The 25,033-nt window shown below is 44.4% G+C and overlaps 1 protein-coding gene across 9 annotated transcripts in view; it reads right to left on the minus strand.

Moving 5' to 3' along the window:
- The window catches only part of LOC129191056 (neurobeachin-like), a 249,397-nt gene that overhangs the window by 162,829 nt on the left and 61,535 nt on the right, over positions 1-25,033 (minus strand). For 8 of the 9 annotated variants that reach the window (XR_008573133.1, XM_054794030.1, XM_054794029.1 and 5 more), the window contains 14 exons: positions 15,108-15,187; positions 11,871-11,933; positions 11,252-11,349; positions 10,788-10,880; positions 8,388-8,496; positions 8,227-8,308; positions 7,465-7,588; positions 6,453-6,645; positions 5,406-6,341; positions 2,849-3,051; positions 2,608-2,761; positions 1,725-1,899; positions 1,007-1,134; positions 696-794 (listed from right to left, as the gene is read on the minus strand). Coding sequence is in view for 8 of the 9 variants with exons in the window: in XM_054794030.1 (XP_054650005.1) it covers positions 696-794; positions 1,007-1,134; positions 1,725-1,899; positions 2,608-2,761; positions 2,849-3,051; positions 5,406-6,341; positions 6,453-6,645; positions 7,465-7,588; positions 8,227-8,308; positions 8,388-8,496; positions 10,788-10,880; positions 11,252-11,349; positions 11,871-11,933; positions 15,108-15,187 (2,537 nt within the window). In the remaining variant the exon portion in view is untranslated. The remainder of the gene's footprint in view (positions 1-695; positions 795-1,006; positions 1,135-1,724; positions 1,900-2,607; positions 2,762-2,848; positions 3,052-5,405; positions 6,342-6,452; positions 6,646-7,464; positions 7,589-8,226; positions 8,309-8,387; positions 8,497-10,787; positions 10,881-11,251; positions 11,350-11,870; positions 11,934-15,107; positions 15,188-25,033) is intronic. The other variant, XM_054794033.1, reaches the window with a different exon arrangement.

Here is a 25,033-nt window from a genome sequence, read left to right on the forward strand (position 1 = left end):
GAGAAAGCATATGCTAGCATGACAGCATGCACAGAAGCGATGGTTTCTAAGGCAACAGCCCCAGCGTGGGAATATTTCGTTTTTAAACAGAATGGACAAGGTGAGCACATTTGTTCAAAAGTAGTGACGAGGAAAAAAGGGGAACATGAAGACGAAGCGGCGAAAAACGATCTTCGTAGTCTCGCGGTACATTATGTGGGAACCGCACCACCTCGGGAGAAAGTGCCAGCCAGGCTTTGACCTTCACAAGTCTGCCACCCCTGCGTCTGCGTTTTCCTGAGAAGCAACGGCTCCTCCCGCAGCAGGAACTCTGGCACGACAGCCACGTAAGAGTCATCAAAACAAACAATAAAACAAAGATAAAGCCAATCACTGTCATCTGAGGGAAGCGGTGAGCCAGACACACCGGCGTGTGTTATGCCAAATAATGAAAAAAATGGTCTTTAAAAAAATGCCGATAAAATCAAATATTGACGATAATTTGTAGCACAATTATCAACCAGAAAAATGTGTTATCATGACAGGCCTGGTGATACCACAAATACAGTTGGACTCTTTTTATATTACTGGACTTTACTATACACTTGTTGAATCATTCCTTATATGGTGCAGGTGTACCTAAAGTGCCATTTTAATAAACCTCCTGCTCATATGGAAAGCCGCCCAGTGCGGTACACCCTTATGGGCATACTTACCACGTCACGAAACACCACCGCACGCAGACGGTTGATGTCCACGTCCTGCAGGAGGCGATCAGGGTCCTTGATGGGGGAGACATTGCTTTCTAAAATGGTCTAAAGCAGAAAGACAAAATGTTTTGTTTATTTTGCTTTTGTACACTACACTAATGGAACGGACATCATTTGCAAAATAATAGGGAGAAAGATGCTTATTTAACATCACAGGATGGCTGAAAATGCACGCTCGGCATAAGGCAAACTGCAATTGGACACAAAGGACAAAAGACAGCAAAAGCAAAGTGGGTCTTGCTGACAATGTTTTGTACCTTGCCGGGGGTCACAGCATTTGGCAGAATTTCCTGGCATTTGTTGTTGTTTGGAACAGACATCATTTTCCCCAAGTCTGTGTGTCTCTGCCTGCACTCCAGACAGCTCTTCACAGCCATGCAACACACTGAGCACACACACGCGTGCACACACACAGCACACAAAGAGACAGTCATCTCAGTGGAAGGGAAATGCACTGTTGATAACGTGTGACCTCTTTGAAAGTAATCAGAGCCCCGCGATGACCTTCTGTTTCAGGCTGCTGCCACAGAAAGCGGGAGTGAAATCAGCAGCCAGAACGATTTTACGCCCCAGCCTCTGACGACAAATTAAAATGTTTGCAACCAAGACACTGTGACGCCTTCTTTTCCCCTCTCTTTTTTTAACATCCTATGGAGTAACCCAGAAAAACAGGCACAAACTGAAAAATTGATATGGACATGCTGTCATATCTAAATTGACTTTTAATCCATTTAAACAAATGCGGGGCGGGAGCTTTAAAAGCAAATGTTTAAACAAACTCCACAGTATGCCCAAACGACCTGTGAGAAGGTGTGAGATGTGCAGAGTTCCTGATTACGCTGCAAATTGCTCTCCTTGCTCCCTGCAGTGCTCATGCTCCCATCGCAGGACAAATTACGCCGGTTGGTCAAAACGGATGTTTTTCAGAGGCCACAGCAGAATTGTTACTTCATATTTAGGCCGTGGCAAGCTTACCGAGTCTCAGGCACTGACGCATCAGGCCGCCGGAAGACATGTTTTTCTCCACCTCGATCTCACTGAAATTGAGCGAGCTGGAGAAGACCAGCACGTCCACCATGACCATCAGACGGGACAGGAATGTGATGGCCGTCTCCGAGGACATGCCCTGCATGGCCTCGATGTTCTCCACCTTTGCGGATGACAGAAGACAAGTCAATAACTGTGAAAAAGTTTGATTAAAAGACAAATAACTTCTCACTGGGAGTCTGCAGGAATATTAGCATGTAATTTCCCAGTTGCTGATGTTGGTAGTGTTCATTATACAGTAAAACTTGAAAAAACAGCATGAGCTTAATGCCTTTGTACATTTTTAATAATGATAATAATATTGATATAAAGCTGATTCAATTATGTTTGACTTGAAGTCATTTTAAACTAATGAAAAGGAAACTAATTAAAACAGCAGGATGAATTACCTTGAAGGCAGTTTTTACTTTAAAGCATTAACAAAACAAGCACAAATACACCAATTAGTACGCTACTCAATAGAGCAGAGACTTAATTTGGATGAGCACCAAATTTCCTGCATATAACTTCATTCTGCCATTTAGATTCATGTATTAGTACTGAAATATTAAGGGAAATGCCCACAATTCTGTCAAAAGTGGACATTCGGCCCATTACCACCCTATTAGAACAGTTTATTGTGTATTTACCTAATTAACAAACAAAAAAACAACGCTGACACAAACAAAACCTCTTTTGGAGAGTGTATTATTACATGTAATCAAGGTTATGATCGACCTTTATGTGAATTTGAGTGAGCTATCCATCGAGCCATCCACTAGATGGCACTGTAATACTACACATAGTAATGAGGACGCAGCGCTCCACTTACAGAGGGAGAGGTGGCAGCTGAGAGCAAGGGAAGGATTCCCCCGCAAGCGATGATGATGTTGTCCACCATCTGTGAGATGAGATGGATGGTGTTGTGGACGAAAATGATGTTTTCGCTGCTGTTGACAAAGTCCATGACGGACTTGGTGGAGTGGCTATGGAGGGCGAGTGGGAAACAAAGAGGATTGTTGGAAGCAAACATATTGCAGAAATCAGACGTGCGTGTGTCATATCAAGCACACCTCCTCCACACATGGACGTCACTCTCCAGGGCAAAGAGCAGGTCAGCCAGCAGTCTCTGGTGCAAGGGTGACCATTTGAACTCTGGGATGCGGAACATAGTGGTGCGAGGCCCTGGGCTGAACTGCCGCCGCTGGTCTTCAGGCATGGTCGCGCCCCTCAAGTCCACACTGTCCACTGGATTGCTTAGGTGGCCATTTAGACTCTGGAGGGGACATAAACGTGAATAGTCCTAAAATACATAACTGTCACTAGCAAGCACAAGTCAGAGGTCGTAGGTAGGCCAGTTAGGCCCAATATACTCCTGCCGGGAACGTGCAGGCCTAGATAACAAATTACACTGCATTCATTCCATTCGCAAGTAATGATGACTTTGCAATGAGTCCTCACATGACCCCCCCATCCCCACCTCCAAGGCGCCTCAATAAAAACAACCTCAATGCGACCGATTAACACCAAATGAATGAATGAGTCAGCAGGACACTGCAAAAAGCCTGTTAAAAAAGCGGTGGCGACAAATCAAACGCGAGTGTTTTCATCACAGCAAAACAATGTCCTCAAGTAAATTCCCTCTGGTTTTCCATTAGTGACCCCACTATGTCCCCAAAAAGCCTAACCTCTAGTGCAGCTCGCATCTGCTGCTGCGGAATAAATGCTTGCGTATTGCAGCTCATGGCACTGCCTGGAATGTTTGCCAACACGGGTGCCCGCCGTCGTCCCCCCCTCTAAACCGTCACCAAGCACAACAACTGGCATAAGAGGTGTTCTTCGTGGGCCATTCTATGGGATACCGTCTATTCAATTAACCACCAAATGTAGAATTAAGTCTATAGTGGTCTACACAAGCAAAGAACCGCTGCAGTCTCTAATTAGCGCTGGGTCAACAAACACTGCAATTACCAGCTGTGGCTGTAAGCAACCTCCTGATGAAGTTTTTATCTCCATCTGGAGCGTCACAAGTGGCCAGCATCCAGGAGGAGCTTTAAAATGTTGATACTCAGCTGTTAGTGGGAAACTCAAGCATGTTACGCTTGCCGTATGTTGTTCACCATGTACTCCTCAGCGCTCTTAACGCTGGCCGAGTAGCTCCTTACCGTTGTTGCAACAGTGGTTTTGTCGCTACTTGGTTGTGCAATATACTTGTTAACTCGTTCAATACCAAAGACATATTTATTCGTTTATTTTAAACTCGAACGCTTGCTCTCGAAGATGTATTTATTCATCTTTTGCGTTTTTTGGGGGCAAGAGGCAAGATGAGGTCATGACGCAAGAAGGAAATAATAAAGCAATAAAAACGGCCACACGGTGGCAGAAGTGCATTTGATAAGAGCTCGGCATGGCTCTCTTTCATGTATTGCTAGGAAGCAAGGAGAGAACGTGGAGGAGTGTAGCGCAGAAGGTTACATATTGTATGGCAATGTAGGGCATGCACACGCACGTGTGCACACACAGTTTAGTTCCAAATGTGAACATTGTAAATAGTTCATAGTGTTATATTTAAAGAAATTGTTATTTTGATGCAAAACCCCTTACAAGACCTATATTTTCCTTTCCACTTTCTAATGCACTCCAAATCATTATTCAAGTAAAAAAAAGTCGTGTTATATATAATAATAATATGTATACTCTATCTATAATAACAGAATAACAGCAGTTTCCAAAAACAAGATGGCGCCCTCCGTGGCAGACGTCTCTGTTTCACTCTCCCGTTTTTTTTCTATTTTTTTTGCTATTTTGTTGTTCATGTTGGACATTCAACGTGCTGCGCTGCATTGCAGCATAGAGACAACTTTTGAACATCGGCGGGGTTCACCATGAGCTTTCGTTCAGCCTCTCGGACTGGCTTTCTTCTGTGTCGGGAGGACGCAGCAGCCTGCGGGCCTGGTGAGCTAAATGCCCAGGAGCGTCCGGGGCGGAGGCGAGGCAGGAGGGGCGGCCTGCGTGCTAGGATAAAGGCTGTAGCGACTGGGCCACCGCTGCCGAGCCTGCTGCTGGCCAGCGTCCGCTCTCTCGAAGACAGGATGGACGAGCTGAGAGCAAGGATTGCAGCTACGGGAGATCGGAGAGTGCTGTGTGTTCGCGGAGGATTTACTGGACTCGGCGGTCCGGTTGGGGACATTTGCCGCTTGCCGGGGAGATCGGACTTCGGCGTCTTGTGGACACAGAGCCTCGGGACTGTTCTCCCCGAATGTTACCAGCATGTAGGCTTTCCCACGAGGGCAAATAGCATCCTGGACCAAGTCTACAGCAACATGAAAGGTGCTTTGAAGGCTCTTCCAAGTCCCCATTTTGAAAAAGCTAATGTCTCTTCTGTTGTTGTTGCTTAATTTACTGTTATTAATGTTTCTTCTGTTCTAATTCATTTTCTTGTGTTTTTCTTTCTTTCTTTCTGCTGGGAGAATGAACAGAACAAGAATTTCATTGCACATCAGAACTACCTGTTCTACTGTGCATATGACAATAAAACTCTTGAATCTTGAATAATGCCCCACCCTTGCGGTTTAGGTCAATAAACACCCTGGCTAGAGAATGGACTGTATTTTTGGAAGCGTTTCTAACCTGTGTGGTAGCTGTTGTCTGAATCTTCATCTCAACTGCATCTGAGGTGTTGCTTGTGGCATTCACATCAACTGCGTTCCTGCTCCAGCCAGCTGAAATGTCTCCTTTAGAGGGCGCCACAACCTCTGGACTTGTGGAGAACGAGGGTGCCTCAACCTGTGCAGGAGGGACATGGTTAATGCTGTCCAACGCTGCCAAACTCCCAAACTCATCCTTTTCCAAGATGCTGGGTAACGAGGCAAACGCTGAGCTTCCAGTCATGTGAGCCAGAAGGCCCAGTTCACGGCCGGCACTGGAGGCATGTGAAGCTTCTGGGCTGTGTGGCATTAAAGTTTGAGCTGGACTGAAGTCAGGCAGTAATGCGCCTTCCATGTCGGCCTTGCAGAACAAGAAGTTGTTGCTGTCTTTGTCATCATCCAGTGTGATGAGAGGAGGTGCACTCTGGTCGCCCATGCTGCTCTTTGGCAGCAACACACTGCTGAGGTCACCGCTCAGCTTCCCCACTGCGGCACAGTAAACATTATCCAGCAGGGAGTCAACCTCCATGAGCGCTCCATTCTCACAGCCTCCTGGAGTGTCCATGTCGTCCATCTTCACCTCTGTGGCCTCCACCTTCTCAGCCTTGATGTCCACTAGGAGGTGCTGGACTTCAACGCTAACGCCATCTCCTGCATTCTGACCCGCCTCTGGACCCCGACCTTCTGCCAGGAGGTTACGGGGATCCACGCCATCATTTTCCCCCTGGCTTCCTGGCGACTGGGAGTTGCGATCTATTGCTCCCATCTCAACCGCACCTTTGATGCCAGAGGTCTGAGCCGACAGACCTGAGATGGTGCTGACCAAACCCTTCTTGCCTTTCTTGATGTTTTCCTCTTCTTGACGCTGGTACTCCTCATACATCTTTGCCAGGTACTCCTTGTGTGCCTCATATGTCACCTGCACAATCATTAAGAGGTCCAACGCACAAGCTTAAGTTCTACATCATAATTGGAGCCACATCTAAATTTGACCCGTCTCACGTGGCCAAATATAAACTGTGTTTCTCACCTTTGAGTGGGCGATGGAGAGGGTGTCCACCCATACACGCCAGCCCCCCCACTCGTGCTTGATGGCGTGGTACAGCAGAATACGGAAAATGTTGTAGACCATCTCTGTGATCTTCTGCTCTTCTGGGTTTTTGGGGTTGATGTATCCCAGAGAAAACATCCAGTCCTGCCACACAGAGCACTGAAGCAAGCATCTGCAATAGGAAGGCAAGGCAGGTGTGACCTTTGGGCCATTTGCATCAAGTGTCCCACTTTCATACAAGCACTCAGTAAATATGCTGCTGTCTTTAAGCAAGTCATTATAAGACGTTAGGCAAGAGGACACGCCTTAATTAGTTTATCTTCATGTGTGACTTCTTTATACATTCAAGTCACCTTATTTTGTAGCGATGAGGAAAACACAACATGAACAAATTGTCAGAAGAACCAAGAACGCTGGGCAGAAAGAGAAGCAGCAGCAGGGGGAAGCTGGCAATGAGTTGCTTCATTATTACTAATTAACAGCATGAGCTGTTAATGAGCATGTCCTTGAAGCAAGACTATTCAGCTTTGGCGGCGGCCGACTTATTGATTACAGGACGCTGGTGGACAGTTTATATTAAGAAGACTTGTTTACTACCCGACAAATGATGATTTAAAATATAAACCTGCAACGAAGATAGCTTTATGTCAACAGAGGCTGCTGTGTTGCACTGAATTTGCTACTTCCAACCTTGAAAGGGCTGTGATCTAAGGGCCCTTTTGCTGCTGCTGCAGTGGTCAGTCACCAAAAAAAGCTAAATCTGTACTTCAAGATGTACACTGTATAGTTACGCTCTTTGTAAATGTTGTTGAAAGGCAAACCAATGCTTAGTGAGAGACATCTGCGGCAGAAAACATGCTTGCTTGAGGATGATTCGTCATCAATCCTGAGGCCATCATGAAAGCCTGCGTCTTTCCTCCCTCGACGCAGTGATCAAGAAGATAATTGATAGAGGCAGGCAACGTGAGAGGAAGTTCCGCTAACCGCTTACCGTCTGTTCTCTCGGCTGCTGCTGAACAGTTTGATCATGTCGGAAAGGAAGAGGCGGCGGATTTCCATCAGCTCTGGGCCGGAAGCTGAGTTCTTCAATAAAGTCGCTATCACTTTTAGGATCACTTTTAGCAAGTGGACAAACAACACAAACACAGAGAGAGCATATACTTGTAACGGCAAGAAAATTCCTTAATACAGTGGAACCTTGGTTAGCGTACATCATCATGTCGTGCTATTAATACACTGCATATTCAGTGTCCAACTGTGCTCTTAATGCATTTATTTAATCACAAAATGTCCTTGTTAGCAGCCCAATAGCTCGCTAAGACAAAGGAAACCAGAACAGGAAGTCAGCTGTCGCCTGTCTATGTCATCAGCGATTGTCTCTGTAGTTTTGTGTGTTACTGCTAACACACACACGCACACGCACACACACACACACACACACAGTTACGCCACAAGTCTGTTTTTCTTTTGATCGCGGCTGGAAAATAATCCACAACGGAGCCAAAGACAGTTGTGAGTGCCAGCATTAAGAAATAACTTATAAATAACTAATAATAGCAAACACAAAGCTATTGTGAATGTGGACGTCGCTGCTACATCGCCAACAATCGACCATCACAGTCACCTGTGACAGCAATACAATAAGTTCAGCTTTCTTTTAATGACCTGCCATATGGTCACATTTTTTACCACGATGCAACCAACAAGAAGCTTTTTCTGTGCTTATGTGTGTATTTCATAACAACAGCCTTACTCGGGTTCTGAATCTTGATGGTGGAGTCAGGCTCAGGGTGCGGTTTGTGGACCACCTGCGTGCACACCTGCTCTGTCAGAATCTAACGTGGAAGGACGCAAGAAGGTTAGCACGCCCTCTCAGGACCAGTACCAAAGACCGTGTACTGCAGCGTGGGTTACCTCATACAAGGTGTTGTAGGTGGTCACCGTCATAGTGCCGCTGGGTAGCAGCAGCTTCTCTCCCAGGAGGGTGAAGAGGCTCTGAGTGTGCATGATTTCCACCTTCCTCCTGTACATAAACACACACACAAGCAAACACAGCAGGGCTTTAGAGAAAATGTGCCTCGTTAAGAGGTCCCTCCTACTGGGAACCATGTCACAACAGACGGGGGGGGGGGGGGGGGGGGGGGGGGGGGGGGGTCGGGTTCGCAGCAAAAAAAAAAGGTAGCCTGGCACCTGGAATGGAATCAAGATGTAACACAGAGACACAAAGAAGGCAAATGGGTGACAAACGACTTGTGCGGAAAGCAGGGGTGCCATCACCTAAAGCTGCTGCCCCAGCTGAGCATTTCTCTTCCATATTCCATCTGGAAAGTAAGCCTATTTGGGGGGGGGAGCAGCTCCTCAGTAAAAGGGCAGGCTACTGAGTGGAAATCTAGATGATGCCCTTTTCTCTGCATTCAAGCGCCAGGAACACAACAAACCTTGACGTCTCACTACTGTGAACACAACACAATCCCATTTCTACAGCATGCATCCCTGCATCCCACATTATGAACACCAGCAGGCACTCTCCTGCCAGCATTGTGCAGCATTACACAGGATGTTCCGACACGCATCGTCAGGATTACAATGCAAACATCATACACCAACTGGACACACTGAAAATGAGATCAAAATATCGCTCAGTTTTCACATTTTGACAGCGATTGGAGTTTGTAGTGGTGTACAACCTCTCAATTAATCCCTGCATTTCCTAAGTAGCCGAATGCATCGGCTACAAAAGCAAATTACCGCCGTGGACTCTAAATTTGCACCAGGTCAAAAAACCATTGTCATTAACAGCTGTGACTGTAGGCAACCCCGATTTAGTTTTTACATCAACGACACAAGATGGCAGTACCGGCATTTGAAGTATCATCAGTGGTCAGCATCCAGTATCTTCATCTACCTCTGCATGCGATTTAAAATGTTATCCATATTAACTCTTTCAATGCCAAAGACATCTACTGACATCTTTTCGAAAAGTAACGTCGACTGCCAAAGATGTCTAATGACGTCTTTTGCTTTTTTTCGTGGGAGCTACAGATCAAAGTTATTCCTCTTGTGTGTGAGTTTCTGACGTGTGGGCAATGTTTTCTGTCCCAGAAGGGGGCAACACTTCTCTTTTCCTCCAACTGGCAGCGTCAGTAATGATGAAGCAACAAGCTAGTGGTTAGCGTTGCTGAGCCGTGTGGCGCGACACCGGAGCCTGACACCGGAAGCAGTTCAGAGTCGGGTTACTCAGAACCCGACCCTGATTCTTCTGACGAGTGGCTGCCGTCTGGATGGGTCAGCAGCAGGGATTCATCCCCACTGTCGCTCTGCTTGAATTTGCTTCTCTGTTTTTGGGTCAAAATCAGGTGTTTCTGCTGAATGTTCTACCGCCAATATCTAAAGACCCAAAAAGGCTACAAACAAGCTTTTTTTTGGATGAAGAAGAGAGTGTAAAACCTAAAACTCAATATTCTGTGGGTCTCGAAAGTTCAGCAAAAATGCCCAAAAACCAGCAGTATGGAACTCTCTGCTGTGAACATGGCTGGCAGTCCATGGGTTCATGTCTTTATTTACTATATTGCTACAATTAAGGCCTCTATTTAATTAACTGCCATGTCTCCAATAGTCACCATGGCTACAAAAGCAAACCACCACCTGCGTCCCTAATTAGCATCCAGACAAAAAAAAACATTGGCATTAAGAGCTGTGGCTGTGGGAAACCTACTGGTATAGTTTTGTTTAATAGCTGCATTTAAAGTATAATGCATCCATCAGATTGATCTACCTCTGAATGTGCTTTAAAGTGTTGGTTCCACTTGCGGTACTGTTGTTTATAATGAACTCATCAGCAATGTTGATGCTGGCTGGGCAGCACGCTCCTTCCCACAATTACAACATGGGTTCTGTTGCTGCAATATACTTATTCACTAATGACCATGTGGTCAAAAAGAGCTACGTTTTCCTTTGCACTTTCTCATGCACTCCAAATCATCATTAAAGTTACATATAGAATTTCAAAAATAGCCGCCTCTCTCCTGCTTCCAATTAACACTGTTGTCTTTAATGAATATATACAGTATATACAATTACAGCTTCTATGGCATTTTGTCATCCTTTTGTAGCTAACACCTGTCAGTATGATGTGGTATACTTTTATACCACTGCAAACTAAAACACAGACCATCATTACCTTTGCCAGCCACATTTTAAGTGCGTGATAACATATTCACATTGCTGTTCCCTATTGAAGTGCTGCATCCTTGAGAGGCTGCGCCTGATGGCATCTTAACAATGACATCACATGGACGCGCAAAGGCCACTTACTTGTGTCCCAAATGCTTGAGGAAGTACGCGAGCGCTTTGAGGCATTGCACTTGAATGCTTTCACTCTTGGAAGCCATGAGTTTATAGATTACCCTGCAAAACACACAAAGGACAAAAGCTGGCAACAGCACATATGGAATAAATTCCTGTTGATTAAAAAAAAAAAAAAAACGCCCAGAATGTCTGCACAAGAGCAGCGCACTTAATTCCCCAGAAGCAGTGAGACAACAGCGCATGTTTGTGCTTTCAAACTATATTGCGTCAGCTTAGCGACAGCCTCATGTCACATTGTGAACTCCTTATGCAAATTCTGTTCTTTTGTCAGAAATTAACATATGAATTATGCTTGAGTCTTGTAGGCAGTAACACAGGCCCTCATAGTTTTATTTCGTGAAATCTTCACTTCAGTCTGAACAGCCAAAGCATGATGTCCTCGCCCAAGGAGGTGGGAGGACCCAACTCACCGTATCCCATTCCTCTGATCAAAAGCAGGGATCATGGAGGCGGGGTGCTCAGACATGAGGGCGACCACCAACTGTAACACATCGTGCAGATTCTCATCCTGCAGATCCAAAAATTCACAAGACCACAATTAGTGGTGATGTACAGGCGGGTGTGCTTTAGCTGGTGATTGGGCAATGGATAGCCTAATATGTGGACAAACGTATTCAGACACATCTTCATCCGTTCATTAGTGAATAGGCCACAACCTTTAGTTGTCCCTGAACTTTGTTTCTTCATCTCAGCAAGACATTTGAAAATTGCATGCTTCAATCTTTGTGGGAAGGCACTTTGCTGTTAGTACACAGGCAAGGTGCATGAAGGCATGCTTGGATGAGCTTGGTGTTAAAGAAGCCTATCAAACACAGCCAACATAAACATACACACTTCAAAACCTTGTAGAAAGCGGTTATAGCTGAAGGATTTCTTCCATTTTCACTCTGTGCAATTACGTGTGTCTGTATAATGCACACGGGTAACTCGAGATCTTGATTAGACGACACAAAAGATAAAGGAGCCGAAGATGAAACGTAGTGTGTGAAGCTCAGTGTCACAGTGAGTGAAGACACTTGCAGCATGTACCTCATGCATTGTTAACAAATAGTTGAGAATGCTCTGCAGCTCATCCTCCTTCACACCTCGGTCCTGATGGAATGCAAAAACGGGAGAGCGGATATGAATTAAACATTGTCAGGCATACAGACAGAAAGCATCTCTAGCAACAAATACACAGACAGACAGATTGCCTTCATTTTGGAGCAACGGCAAGGCTTGATGATGAGATAATATCCTTATCAAACCCAAATTTTATTATTTTAAACTTTTGCTACGTTTAACAAGAGGCTTCGCTACACACCTTGAAATAAAGCCTGGAGCTCTGCCAGCTATCAGCTACAGATGTGAAAGCTGTAAGTTTGATCATTTTATTGTTCCTTCAGCAAATAGGCTAACCTATTAGATATGATATAGATATATGTGCACCCTGACTCGCTAAATATAAATGGTCAATTGTCGGATTTCTTCTACACTACCGGTCAAATGTTTTAGAACACTGCAATTTCTCTGGAGGAAAAACCTTTCAAGTGTTAAGATGCTCTGTCTCTCTTCCATTGTTAATTGCCTTTTTTCTTGCCATTTTTGTAGCAATAAATGACTTTCTCCAGTGCGATGCTCTTCATGTTCACGAGGGTATAGTACCACAGTGTGTTCCCAGCACTGTTTTTATACAGACAGAGGAAGCTGCAAGTCCCCCAGAACTTGGAACACCTGTAGGAATTAGTTGCACCAGCTGCCAAGGCTTGATCAACCTCCATTTCTGCAGAACGGCTTTAAATTGTTGACCCATTTTGTGGTCCCTGAAACACGCTTTTTTGTATCATTCTGAAATACACATTCAGTTTTGGGTAACCTTACCTTTTTTAGGCACGTCACCACTGACCTTTGTACCATTTCAAGCTATTCATTGGACTTGAACCACTTAAATTTCAATCAACAAATGAAAAAATTGGGGTGTTCTAAAACTTTTGACCCATAGTGTATGTACGGGGTGTGTTAGGAAGTTGGTACCGAGCCAAATGCAAGGAGTGTCAATAAATTGCTCGGTGATTAAGGATGCAGACAAGTCCGAACATCTACATGGGTTGATTTGACAAATCTTTAAGTAAAGTTGATCAAATATGGAATTATTACAATTTCTGCTTGGACATCAAGAAGTAGCAAGCAGCTGTTTAACTCCGATTGAAAAAAGAGCCACGCGTCACTCACTGGTGCTGATGCTATGTAAAGCACTTAATGTGCGCTTCCGATAATGCCTTGCACACTGCCACCTCCATATGACTGTCGTGATTCATAGATGCCATGCCATAGTTCACAGCCTTGGTTGGCGATACAGCTTTTCTCCAAACGAGAAATCTCGTCACGTTTTAATCTCGTGGGACACCCCTAGTATTTTTTACAATGTTTAGAGATTTGGATATTAAGAGTTCCATTTCCTTTAAGTAAAGCCTAAATAAAGAGGTTGTGTGTTCCTGGTTTGTGGTCATCTCCATCACAACAAAAGGCAGAGCCATAGATGTGCACCGACAATACCTTTGAGCAAAAGGGTTACACATGCGATATACTGTATCTATTATGTTGGGCAGAGTTACAGTGTATATGTAACAAGTGGATAAAGTTCATAATGGTGCTTCTTAGACCCGGGCGTCGGCATGATCCCAGCAGGGCTGACTAAAAGCACTCTAAAAAGAGAGTTTGAGTTAGAGTTTGGCCTCCACGCTATTGTGACACCTCTGACAGTAACATTGCTGAATATCACATAATAATGAGAGATTTACTCATAATAAAACATTCATTTGAGTACTGTTCTGATTAAAACTGTGTTAGTACAACTGGCACTACCCTTTGAAGGAAAACTGCACTTTTTTTTAATTTATTTTGCCAATCATCCACAATCCTTATGTGAGACATGAATACACATCTTTCTCTTTTCTGTGGATACTAAAGATATAAAAACAGATAAAAAGAGACAGCTCATTACTGCACGTATGGGAACCACTTATTCCACCTTCTGAAAAGGCCTTCAACAAATGCTAACAATACTCCATTTACATACAGTGGTGTAAAAAATGAAGTTTTTCAGTGAAACTTTTGATTATTAAGGGAGACAAAAATTCCAAACCTACATGGCCCTGTGTGAAAATGTCATTGCTTGCCCCCCGTTTAAAAAAATAACTTAACTGAGATTAATTGAGATCTATCAGTCTGGAAACGGTTATGAAGCCATTTCTTCACTTTGGGACTCCAGCATACCACAGTGAGAGCCATTATCCACAAATGACGTAAACATGGAACAGTGGTGAACCTTCCCAGGAGTAGCCGGCCAACCTACATTTACCCTAAGAGCGCAGCGACAACTCATCCAAGAGGTCACAAATGACCCCACAACAACATCCAAAAAACTGCAGGCCTCACTTGCCTCAGTTAAGGTCAGTGTTCATGACTCCACCCAACAAAAGACACTGGACAAAAATGGCCTGCATAGCAGAGTTCCAAGACCAAAACCACTCCTGAACCAAAGAATATTCAGGCTCATCTTAATTTTGCCAGAAAACATCTTGATGATCCCCAGGACCTTTGGGAAAATACTCTGTGGTCTGAAAAGACAAAAGTCCGGCCATCTGTTGGTGACCTCAAGCTGAAAGCAACTTGGGTTCTGTAGCAGGACAATGATCCAAAACACACCAGCAAGTCCACCTCTGAATGGCTGAAGACTTTCGAGTGGTCTAGTCCAAGTCCTGACCTGAATCCTATTGAGATGCTGTGGCATGACCTTAAAAAGGCGCTTTATGCTGGAAAAGCCTCCAGTGTGGCTGAATGACAACAATTCTGCTAAATTCCTCCCCAGCACTGGAAGAGACTCATTGCAAGTTATGGCAAACGCTAGATTGCAGTTGTTGCTGCTAAGGGCGGCCCAACCACTTATTAGCTTTAGGTGGCAATCACTTTTTGACACAGGGCCATGTAGCTTTGGATGTTTTTCTCCCTTAATGCTAAAAAGTTTCCTTTAAAAACTGCATTTTGTGTTCAGTTGTGTTGTCATTGACTAATATTTAAATGTCTTTGATGATTTGAAACATCAAGCACGTGTGTTCATGTCTCATAAGAATTGTGGATGATGGGCAAAATCCTGCCCCCCCCCAAAAAAGTGCAGTTTTCCTTTAAAGCAAGGGTTAGACAATAAGATAAATGAGACCATCAGAAGCCTTTAAAGGATAACAGAGTGCAGCTCAGAAGGGCTTTGAGACGGGCGGGGGCAGATACCTTCAAGATGAGTTGCTTGAGGAAGAGAAGCATGAATCCCCGCAGAGAGATGATTTCTTTCTGGGTCGGCCGTGGACCATCTGTAGCGAGCGCAGAAAGAGAGATAGGTAAAGTGGTGGAACAACATAATGTACAGCCGCTGTGTTGTTTACGTTGCTGTTGTTCATTCTTATTTTACTCTTGGTGGGTTTTAATGATGTGGAGTTACTGTTTGAAGTCGCTGTAATGAGCTACTGATGCCTTGTGTTGGAAGAAAGGGGTACATATTTTACACACACCCGTGCATCTCCTCGCCTTGAACAGTAAATTCAGCTTCTTATGATTAAAAAAACATTGTCTCATGCACAACTGCACATTCATCAGCTCCGCACAGTGAAGCTCCACCGGCAGGGACGTGTACAAAAAATACATTCTATATCAGAAACAGTTCATGCAGCGACGGCAAGCCTCGGGGAGGGTCATTAAAGGTATCTAGCCAAAATAAATAGAGCGTTAATGTTGTATCAAATGTCAGAGTCCATCCCAGGCAGCCTTGGCTGACACGCAGTGCCGAGGCACTAAAAGCCAAGGTCACACCTGTCCATCACATGAGCCAACATTTCATTAAAACTGCTCGGGTGGTCCGGCCCAAATTAGGATTGCTGTGCTATGATGGAATGACCACAAGCTACCCATCTCATGCTGGACATTAAGGTTTTATGGCTGTTTGTTGGTTTGCATGTTCACACAGACACATAACCACTTGCCAAAGGAATACGCAGGTAATGGGCCAAGAATGAAGTCATTACATTTTGGTGCTGATCCAAATGAAGGATCAGAAAAATGATTTGTTTCTTTAACTTAGCTTCAAAGACTCTGGGTGTTTATGAATCTTCAGTGGAAGCTCCAAAGTCAAACTATTCTGGGATGTTAGTCAACTCAATGTTTACCAGAACTGAAAATGTAAATAAAAATGTAAATAAAACCATTCTACAATAGCTAGCATAAAACTTGAATTATTCATATTCAGAGTTAATTAAGAGCACATTTCAGTCTTCTTTTATTGACAATGTCAATTTGTTGGTTTATTTGTCGATTTGAGACAACCGTACCACTTTCCTACTTTGTAAAGTGCTCCATTGCCTCATCTGTGGTCATCATCACACTTTTTGTCTGGGCACCCTTCTGTGGTGGCAAACAAATACAACTTTAAGGCATCGATGGGCGATACCCCAAATGTTCTTACAAAGAAAATGCCAAGTAAAACAGAGCTTGATATCGTCGACACCAACCAAAACCGATACTTCGGCAAATAAATAACACACTACCAACATCAGCATAATTACTTATTGTACAGTAGGACCTTAGTGTCAGTGTCATCAATCTGTTCCAGAAGGTCAAACTAACCAAATCACTTTTTCCCAAAAAAAATAATGTAAATCCAATTAATCTGTTCCAGAAAGTCAAAAATGTTAGCACAATAGACATTTTATAGGTTTACAATTAGCATAAAACAGTTTGCAATGCATATAAGATATTTTTAGATCAAAGATGGCGCGCTCCGTGGCAGACGTCTCTGTGAAACTCTCCCGTTTTTTTTCTATTTTTTGCTATTTTATTGTTCATTTTGGACATTCAACACACTCACGCAGTACATTACAACAGAGACACTTTTGAACATTGGCAGGGTTCACCATGAACTTTCATTTAGCCTCTCAGACTTTGCCTTTCTTCTGCGCCGGAAGAACGCAGCAGCCTGCGGGCCTGGTGAGCTGAATACCCGGCGAGCAAAGCATCCGAGGTGTAAACGAGGCAAGCGGGCCGGCCTGCATGCTAGGCTAAAAGCTAGAGCGACTAGGCCACCGCTACCAAGCCTGCTGCTAGCCAACGTCCGCTCTCTTGAAAACAAGATGGACGAACTACGAGCAAGGATTACAGCTCAACGTGAGATCAGGGAATGCTGTGTGCTCACCTTCACAGAAACCTGGCTGACAGAGGATATACCGGACTCGGCGATCCAGTTGGAAACATCTGCTGCTTACCAGGGAGATCGGACTTTAGCGTCTGGTAAACACAGAGGTGGCGGCGTCTGTGTTTACGTGAACAAACGGTGGTGCACAGACGTACAGACGATGGAAAAGCACTGCACGCAGGACATTGAGCTGCTGACGGTGAAATGCAGACCTTTTTATTTGCCTCGTGAGTTTAGCGCTGTGTATTTAACTGCTGTTTACATTCCACCACGAGCTAACACCGCTAACACACTAGGCCTCCTGCATGACATCATTGATAAACACGAGACCAAACACCCAGACGCTGTATTTATTATATCTGGCGATTTCAACCACTGTAACCTCAGGACTGTCCTCCCCAAATATTACCAGCATGTGAGCTTTCCCACAAGGGAAAATAACATCCTGGACCAAGTCTACTGCAACATGAAAGGTGCTTTGAAGGCTGTTCCAAGACCCCACTTTGGAAAGGCCGACCACATCTCTATATTCCTTTATCCAACATACAGACAACTTCTTAAAAAAGCTCCCCCTGTAAGTACAGCAGTTAAAGTGTGGAATGAAGAAACTGATCAAGTACTTCAGGACTGCTTTGGCTGCACAAACTGGGATGTGTTTAAAACTGTAGCGGGGAGGGAAGATTGTACTGTTGATTTGGATGAATGCGCTTCTGCTGTTACTGGCTACATTAGCACATACATAGAGACTGTTACCACCACCAAGTATTACAGAAAATACCCTAACCAAAAACAGTGGATGAACTGTGATGTAAGGGCTAAGCTACGTGCTCGTTCATCTGCATTTGTCATGGGCACCGCTGAGGACTACAAAAAGGCCAGATATGACCTGAGGAGGTCCATACGAGAGGCCAAAAGACAGTACAGACAGAAGCTGGAGGGCTACTATTCCACCTCAGACCCTCGGCGCATGTGGGCGGGGCTCCAGCACATCACAGACTATCGACAGCGGAGTAGCGTAGCCAAGTCCAGCCAAACCACACTTCCAGATGAGCTGAATGAGTTCTATGCCCGCTTTGACACCCAAACTCCTGATGAGCAGAGAGGGTGGCTGGACTTGGGGAGCACACAGGACTCACCTCTCATGGTGACATCAGCTGATGTGCGCAGGGTTCTGAACAAAACAAACCCACGAAAAGCAGCAGGCCCAGACAACATCTCAGGACGTGCACTTCGGGTTTGCTGATCAGAGCTAGCTGATGTGCTTGCTGACATATTTAACCTGTCGCTTGCACAAGCATCTGTACCGACCTGCTTTAAGTCCACCACCATAGTGCCCGTACCCAAGAAGAGCAACGTGACCTGCTTGAATGACTATCGCCCTATAGCACTCACTCCTATTGTTATGAAGTGCTTTTAAAGAATAGTCATGACCCACATCAAAAAGAGCATCCCGGCAACTGTGGACCCCCTACAGTTTGCATATCGCCAGAACCGGTCCACGAATGATGCAGTCAACACTGCCATCCACACAGCCCTTTCTCACCTACAGGGCCAGGCTCCTCACACTTGGCCTGTCACCCTCCCTCTGTAACTGGGTGTTTAACTTTCTAACAGGCAGGCCCCAGTCAGTCAGAGTCCACAATCGCACATCCAGCTCAAGAATTGTGAGCACTGGGACCCCACAGGGGTGTGTGCTGAGTCCGCTCCTCTACACGCTCTTCACCTACGATTGCGTGGCCTCCCAGAACAACACCAGCATCATTAAATTTGCGGATGACACTACAGTCATCGGCCTGATCACTGGTGGTGTTGAAACATCATACAGAAGAGAGGTGGCGGACCTCATAGCTTGGTGTCGTGATAACAATCTCCTTCTCAATACAGATAAGACTAAAGAGATGATCATAGACCCAAGAACAAGGGAAAAGGAGCCGCATAGACCCCTGTTTATTGATGAGACTGAGGTGGAGAGGGTGAAAACCTTCAAGTTCCTTGGCACACACATCAGCGAGGACCTCACCTGGTCTCACAACACCCAACAAATTATGAAGACGTCCCAAAGGAGACTGTACTTCCTGAGAAGACTGAGGAAATTTGGCATGTCCACCACAATCCTGAGTTGCTTCTACAGATGCACTATGGAAAGTGTCCTTACCGCCTCCATCACTGTTTGGTACGGTAACTGTACAACACGTGATAGGAAGGCACTCCAGCGGGTGATCAAGACCTCACAGAACATTGTTGGGGCAGCCCTCCCCTCACTGCAAGACATTTATAAAACTAGAGTCCTACGAAGAACACACAACCTCATCAAGGACAGCACACATCCACAACACTCATTATTCACACTCCTACCGTCAGGCAGACGCTACAGGAGTTTGAAGTCCAGGACCACAAGGCTGGCAAACAGCTTTTACCCACAGGCCATCAGGCTTCTCAACGAAGCACTCACACACGCCGCACGCAACACACACACACACTCATAGCACTTTATTTATTTATTTATTTATTTATTTATTTATTTATTGACAATATGACAATAAAACTCTCTTGAATCTTGAATCTCTTGAATATGAATACATATAAATGAGGAATGAAAGATAGAAATGAACATTTAAGGCGCATTTTTACCATCAAGACGTGATTTTTGCCGAAGACACAATGTGGCAGCGTAATCAACACGGACACCACAAACATTTCCTGAATTCAGCAGTGTTTCTCACCTCAAGCCTCTGCTTTTCTTTTGATACCGTCTGCAGAATAACTCAAAATGGAGGCAAAGAAAGTTGCAAGTGTCAGCATTTTGATAAAGATGAGAAACATCGTTGAATTCAAAAAATAACTCATGGCAAAACAGGAAGGTGGTGTCCGTGTTGATCTTACTGCCACAATCATGTCTTTGGCAACAACATGTCTTCGGTGAAGATAAAAATAACATCAAATGTTCAATTATCCCTTTCGTTCGTCATTTATATGCATTTCAAATTGTTTTATGCATGTAAAAACTATAATTGTAGAACTACAAACGTGTTTTGTGTTCACATTTCTGAGAATTGCGGTGCAACTGCGTTAGTTAGCAAAGAACTACACAGACCACCGTTGAGGACATCATAGACGGGTGAACTGACTTTCGGTTCTTGTTTCCATTTACTGGTTGATCAATTCAGGGAATCCACTGTCTGCTGACCAAGCGAGAGACACGGAAGAACGAGTGATATACGGGCAAAGAAGAGAGGAACGAGTGAGACATGCGAAGAGAAAGGACACAGAGACGAGTGACGGATACAGGAAAAGAAGCGGGATATGGAGGGGGAGTGCAGAGAGATGGCAGACAAATTCACATGGCGCTGTCTTAGGAGAGAAAAGTAGACAGCAAAAACTAGAGCTTTCAACCTAGACTGGACTCATTTGCTGGATGTTTATTCTTCCCTTTGGAAGCACAAAAAACAGTTTGTCTCAAATGCTCAGAGATGTTGGCACTCGGTGGCAACATGAAACGCTACCATGAGACAAAGCACTACGTTTCTGTGCGACCCACTCAAGTCTGAACTGAGGTCATAGAAAGTCTCAGAGCCCTGTGACCGTGGAGTGGATGAATAATAGGTTTCACTGTGAAGTGCTTTGGTTATCTCGAAAAGCGCTTTCTACAGTAAATACAATCCATTTTACAGTAATATTGTTTCATATTTATATAAGATTCACATAAGTGTTCATATTTTCATGTTGCATATTTCTTTGCTGAGACACCCTTGTTTTGTTTTGTTTTGGCAGACTTTTTGGTGCTTTTATGAAAGGGGAAAAACTGGAAATTGTGTACTCCAAAAAGGCGACTAATCACAGCTATGCGGTGAATTCTTTGACAGTGCATGTCAAGCGTCACTGGAGAGTTTCGAGGGGGGAGAAGCGAGCAGGCATTGTGTCGTTAGCTGTTGCATAATTCAGCCTTAAGACTATGCAGTCGTTTGGAAATTATATTTTTATCAATGCAGCAGAACTGAAATCAGATCATGTCAACGGACTAATTCTAACTGCTTCTCTGGAACACACGGTGCTAAGAAATATTGATAATGTAATACCACAATCAATACCAGTATCAGTAAGATTGGTATTAGCAGTGTCAGTATTTTTTGTAACAGTATTTTTTGGGCTGCACGGTGGCTGAGTGGTTAGCATGATGGCCACAAACAGTCGGGAGATGGGGAAGACCTGGGGATGTTCTACCCGTGCGTGTGTGTGTGTTTTCTCCGGGTACTCCGGTTTCCTCCCACATTCCAAAAACATGGCAAAACATTAGCTTCACTCTCTAACTCTAAGTTGTCCATAGGTATGAATGTGAGTGTGTTTGTCTATATGTGCCCCGCCATTGGCTGGCGACCAGCCTAGGGTCGGCTGGGATAGGCTCCAGCATACCCCGCTACACTAGTAAGGATAAGCGGCATAGAAAACGGGTGGATGGTATTTTTCTATTGATACAAACACCTGCAGGACATCCAATGACAGCAAAGACAACACAGGTCAAACTGGCCTACGTCTTTGTTATCTCTCCACCTTGACTGGACACGTGCTCATGTGACACGTGGCGGGCATGACGGCAGACACACAGCTCTAACAAACGCAGTGTAATCAGTGACGAGGCTCCCCTGACGATCCGTGGAGAATGGTTAAGTATCACGCCGTTGATTAATAGAGAGGAGGAAAACTCTGTGCCGAGACAAGCGTGTGACAGGGAAGGGCTAATACGAACATTGTTACCACAGCCACCAATGCATTGGAGTTAATCACAAGCAATTATGTTCAACAGCTTCAGTGCAGCTCTTGTTTCTCGATTGCAGATTACAGTGCTCGTGCACCCCAAGGGCAGAGGGAGTTTATTGAAAAATGATTTATTTCAATGTGATTAATGCGGTAACCTCCTCAACTTCATGACTGATGCTTGTTATGTGGCAGCACAGAGAAAAGCATGCGTTCTGCAGGGTTCTGCCTCTTCTGGCTGGGTGACCTTAAGCAAGTAGAGGCTCTCATATACTTAATTCTGTGTTATGTGCATTCTAGGAAGACTTTAGTAACAGGATATGAATGCAAACAGACAGTGACGAAAGAAATTCCCATCACATCGAGGGCTATTTTCTTGCCCTAAATGAAAATCCCCGGTGGTTCTCAGGATTTCAGAGGTGTAAATATTGGCTGGCTAAAGCTGCCCCCTTCCATCAGGGCAATCCATCAGGTGGGGCGTGCACATAATTTAACCACAAGCCCTCAAATGACATTACTCCTCAGAGGCACATCTGCCTGAGCCGATTTCGCCCGGAAAAGGCGTTGGGAAGTGAGCACCATGACGAGCTAAGCGGCTTTTCATTGGCCATTACCAAGCGAGGAACAGAGACAAAGGGAGAAGGCTGTTGATTGAGACAGAGTATGTGTCGGGTACCTCAAAGGAAGATGTCTGGAAGAAGTCGGCGTCTCTCCGAGGTGATTTTGCACATAACTGAATGATATATGGCTTTAATTCCAAAGCATTCACGATTAAAAACCTGAGGGGAGGACGAGAGGGCACAGAGCCCCCGTTTGAAATGTCCTCCCCGTGTCCCTATAATTGAACACTTCATTACTTGCTCGACTCTCCCCCTCTTTATACGCGCCTTTTGTTTGGTCATTTCTCAGTCGACAATGACGGACCTGCCAAATCAAGCTCAGATGAATGTCTCTAGACCCACGCTGCAAGTGACCTGGAGGAGGGAAGCCATCCATTTTATGAGCCATCGGCCCAAAACACAAGTGCCATCTTTCTGCCTTTGTTTAAAGGAGCCTGCATGAGAAAGGCCCAATTAGAGCATGAACTGAAAAACAATCATGACCAGTAAGTCTTTCATGCAGGATCCATACGCCATCCACCTGCTCAGATAAACTGGGAGAGTAAATCAACCACACCAAAACTCCACACAAACACCACCTTTGCGACTCCAGCGGCAGGAGTTGCTCAGCCTTCAACTGGGATCCAAATTGCATCACACACTCTAGTGGATTTAATTACTTCTGCATGTTCAGTGTGCTCTCTGGTACAGAGTGGACATTGCATGAGTGCCGCCAGCACAGGGGAGCTGTGGTTCATTGATGGGAAACATGAATCCAACATGTACTCTGACATCGTAAAGCAGAGCATGATCATTCCCCTGGGAAACAGAGTGATGAGGAACCATGACACACCTCCAAAATGACAGGTGAGGAAGGTGATGGTGATGGAGCGGAAGGAAGGAAGCTACACCAGCTTTACATTGACGACTCCAAAGTATATCCAAGTTTCACATCTACAGTAACATATCTTGTTACTTGGTCACGTTCTTAAATCAAACTGAAAGTAGTACGGGCATATCAAAGACGTACCGTGAAACCTCTGTTAACGTCCGTTCTTCAATTAACATCAAAAGTTTATGTCAAAATGTTGCCTTGGTTTACGTACATTTTACGGTTAGCATTCGATACGGTGTGTGTCTTGTCGTGCTATTATTACACTGCCTGAGTCCAACTGTGTCCTTAATATTTATCATCACAAACTAACAGAATGGCAGTCAGCCAAGTCATCAGCAGCTGACTCTCTCAGTGAATGTTCCAAATGCATGTAAATGACAAATGAAAGGGATACATGAACATTTAAGGTTACTTTTACCTTAACTTAAGACGTTATTCTTGAGGTGAGTGTTCCCAAAGACTTGAGGTAGCAGCAAGACACAACACGGACATCATTTTCCCCTTTTGTCATGACTTATTTCTTGAATTCAATTAAATTCAAGTGTTTTTCACCTACTTCATCAAAATGCTGGCACTTGAAACTTTCTTTGGCTCCATGTTGGGTTATTGAGGTGAGAAAGACTATTGAATTAATTGAAGATACAGAATAACTCATGGCAAAACCAGAAGGTGGTGTCCACGTGTTGCTTTGCCGCCACATCGTGTCTTTGGGAACAATCACAAGAATCGCGCCTTCAATGACAGTAAGAGAAGCAAATGTTCTTTTATCCCTTTCATTCATCATTCATATGTATTCACATGCATTTAGACTTGTTTACAACTGCAAAAAACTATTTGTCTTTTGGCTTTCTGGAATGGATTACTTGATTTACATGACTTCCTGTGGGAAAAACTGATTCAGCTCACATTCATTTCAGCTAGGGTCGAACCTTCTGGAACGAATTCATGATGCTAACCAAGTTTCCACTGTATTGTGTTGCTTTGTATGTTGTCATCATTACCAAGCTAAGCTCAACCTAAAAAGGTCACTACATCTATTAGTAGGAAATCAATTATAGGAGAATATAGGCCTCGACTCTTCTCTCGCACGGCCCGTGAGAATAAATCTTCATGTCAAACTGTTAGCCGCTAATTTATTCAGAGAAATTAGCAGTGACAGCGTTGGTAACAATGGCAGGAATCCCCTTTGACAGCGTGACAAGTGCTATCAAACCACCAGGACGAGAGTTTTAAGCGGCAATGAGCAGATTTCATCGCGATTAGGTGTGGGATAAACCCAGCTCTCGGGGGGAAAAAAGGTTGCGTGTGATAGGTTGTTCATAAAATTCAGTGAAAGGAGAATGGATAGTAAAAGTGACAGTTCAAGGACGCTTTCAACACGCTGCTCATGGGAAGTACGTGACGATGAAAAGGGTGCAAACCAAATGATGACAATGATAAACGACGTCCCCTAGGTGAGACTTGTGTTAATACACATCCATAAACATGCAAAAAGGCTTATTTTAATGTAACAATTACGGTACTGGTGAGAAAGAAACTAAATTGAAAAGGTCTTCTGACTTTTCCCTTTAATTCCAACGCTTGAGTACTCTACCTATTGGGAAAGTTGCTGTATTGCACTTTCCTCAACCGTTTGATTAAAAGACAACAACAACAACAACAAAAAAAGTCAATTTAAAATGAAGAATTAGACACCCTTTTTGGACGTCAGCACCATTACAAAAACGAA

The sequence above is a fragment of the Dunckerocampus dactyliophorus genome, chromosome 12 (genome assembly GCF_027744805.1).
Source record: "Dunckerocampus dactyliophorus isolate RoL2022-P2 chromosome 12, RoL_Ddac_1.1, whole genome shotgun sequence".
NCBI classification, from domain to species: Eukaryota; Metazoa; Chordata; class Actinopteri; order Syngnathiformes; family Syngnathidae; genus Dunckerocampus; species Dunckerocampus dactyliophorus.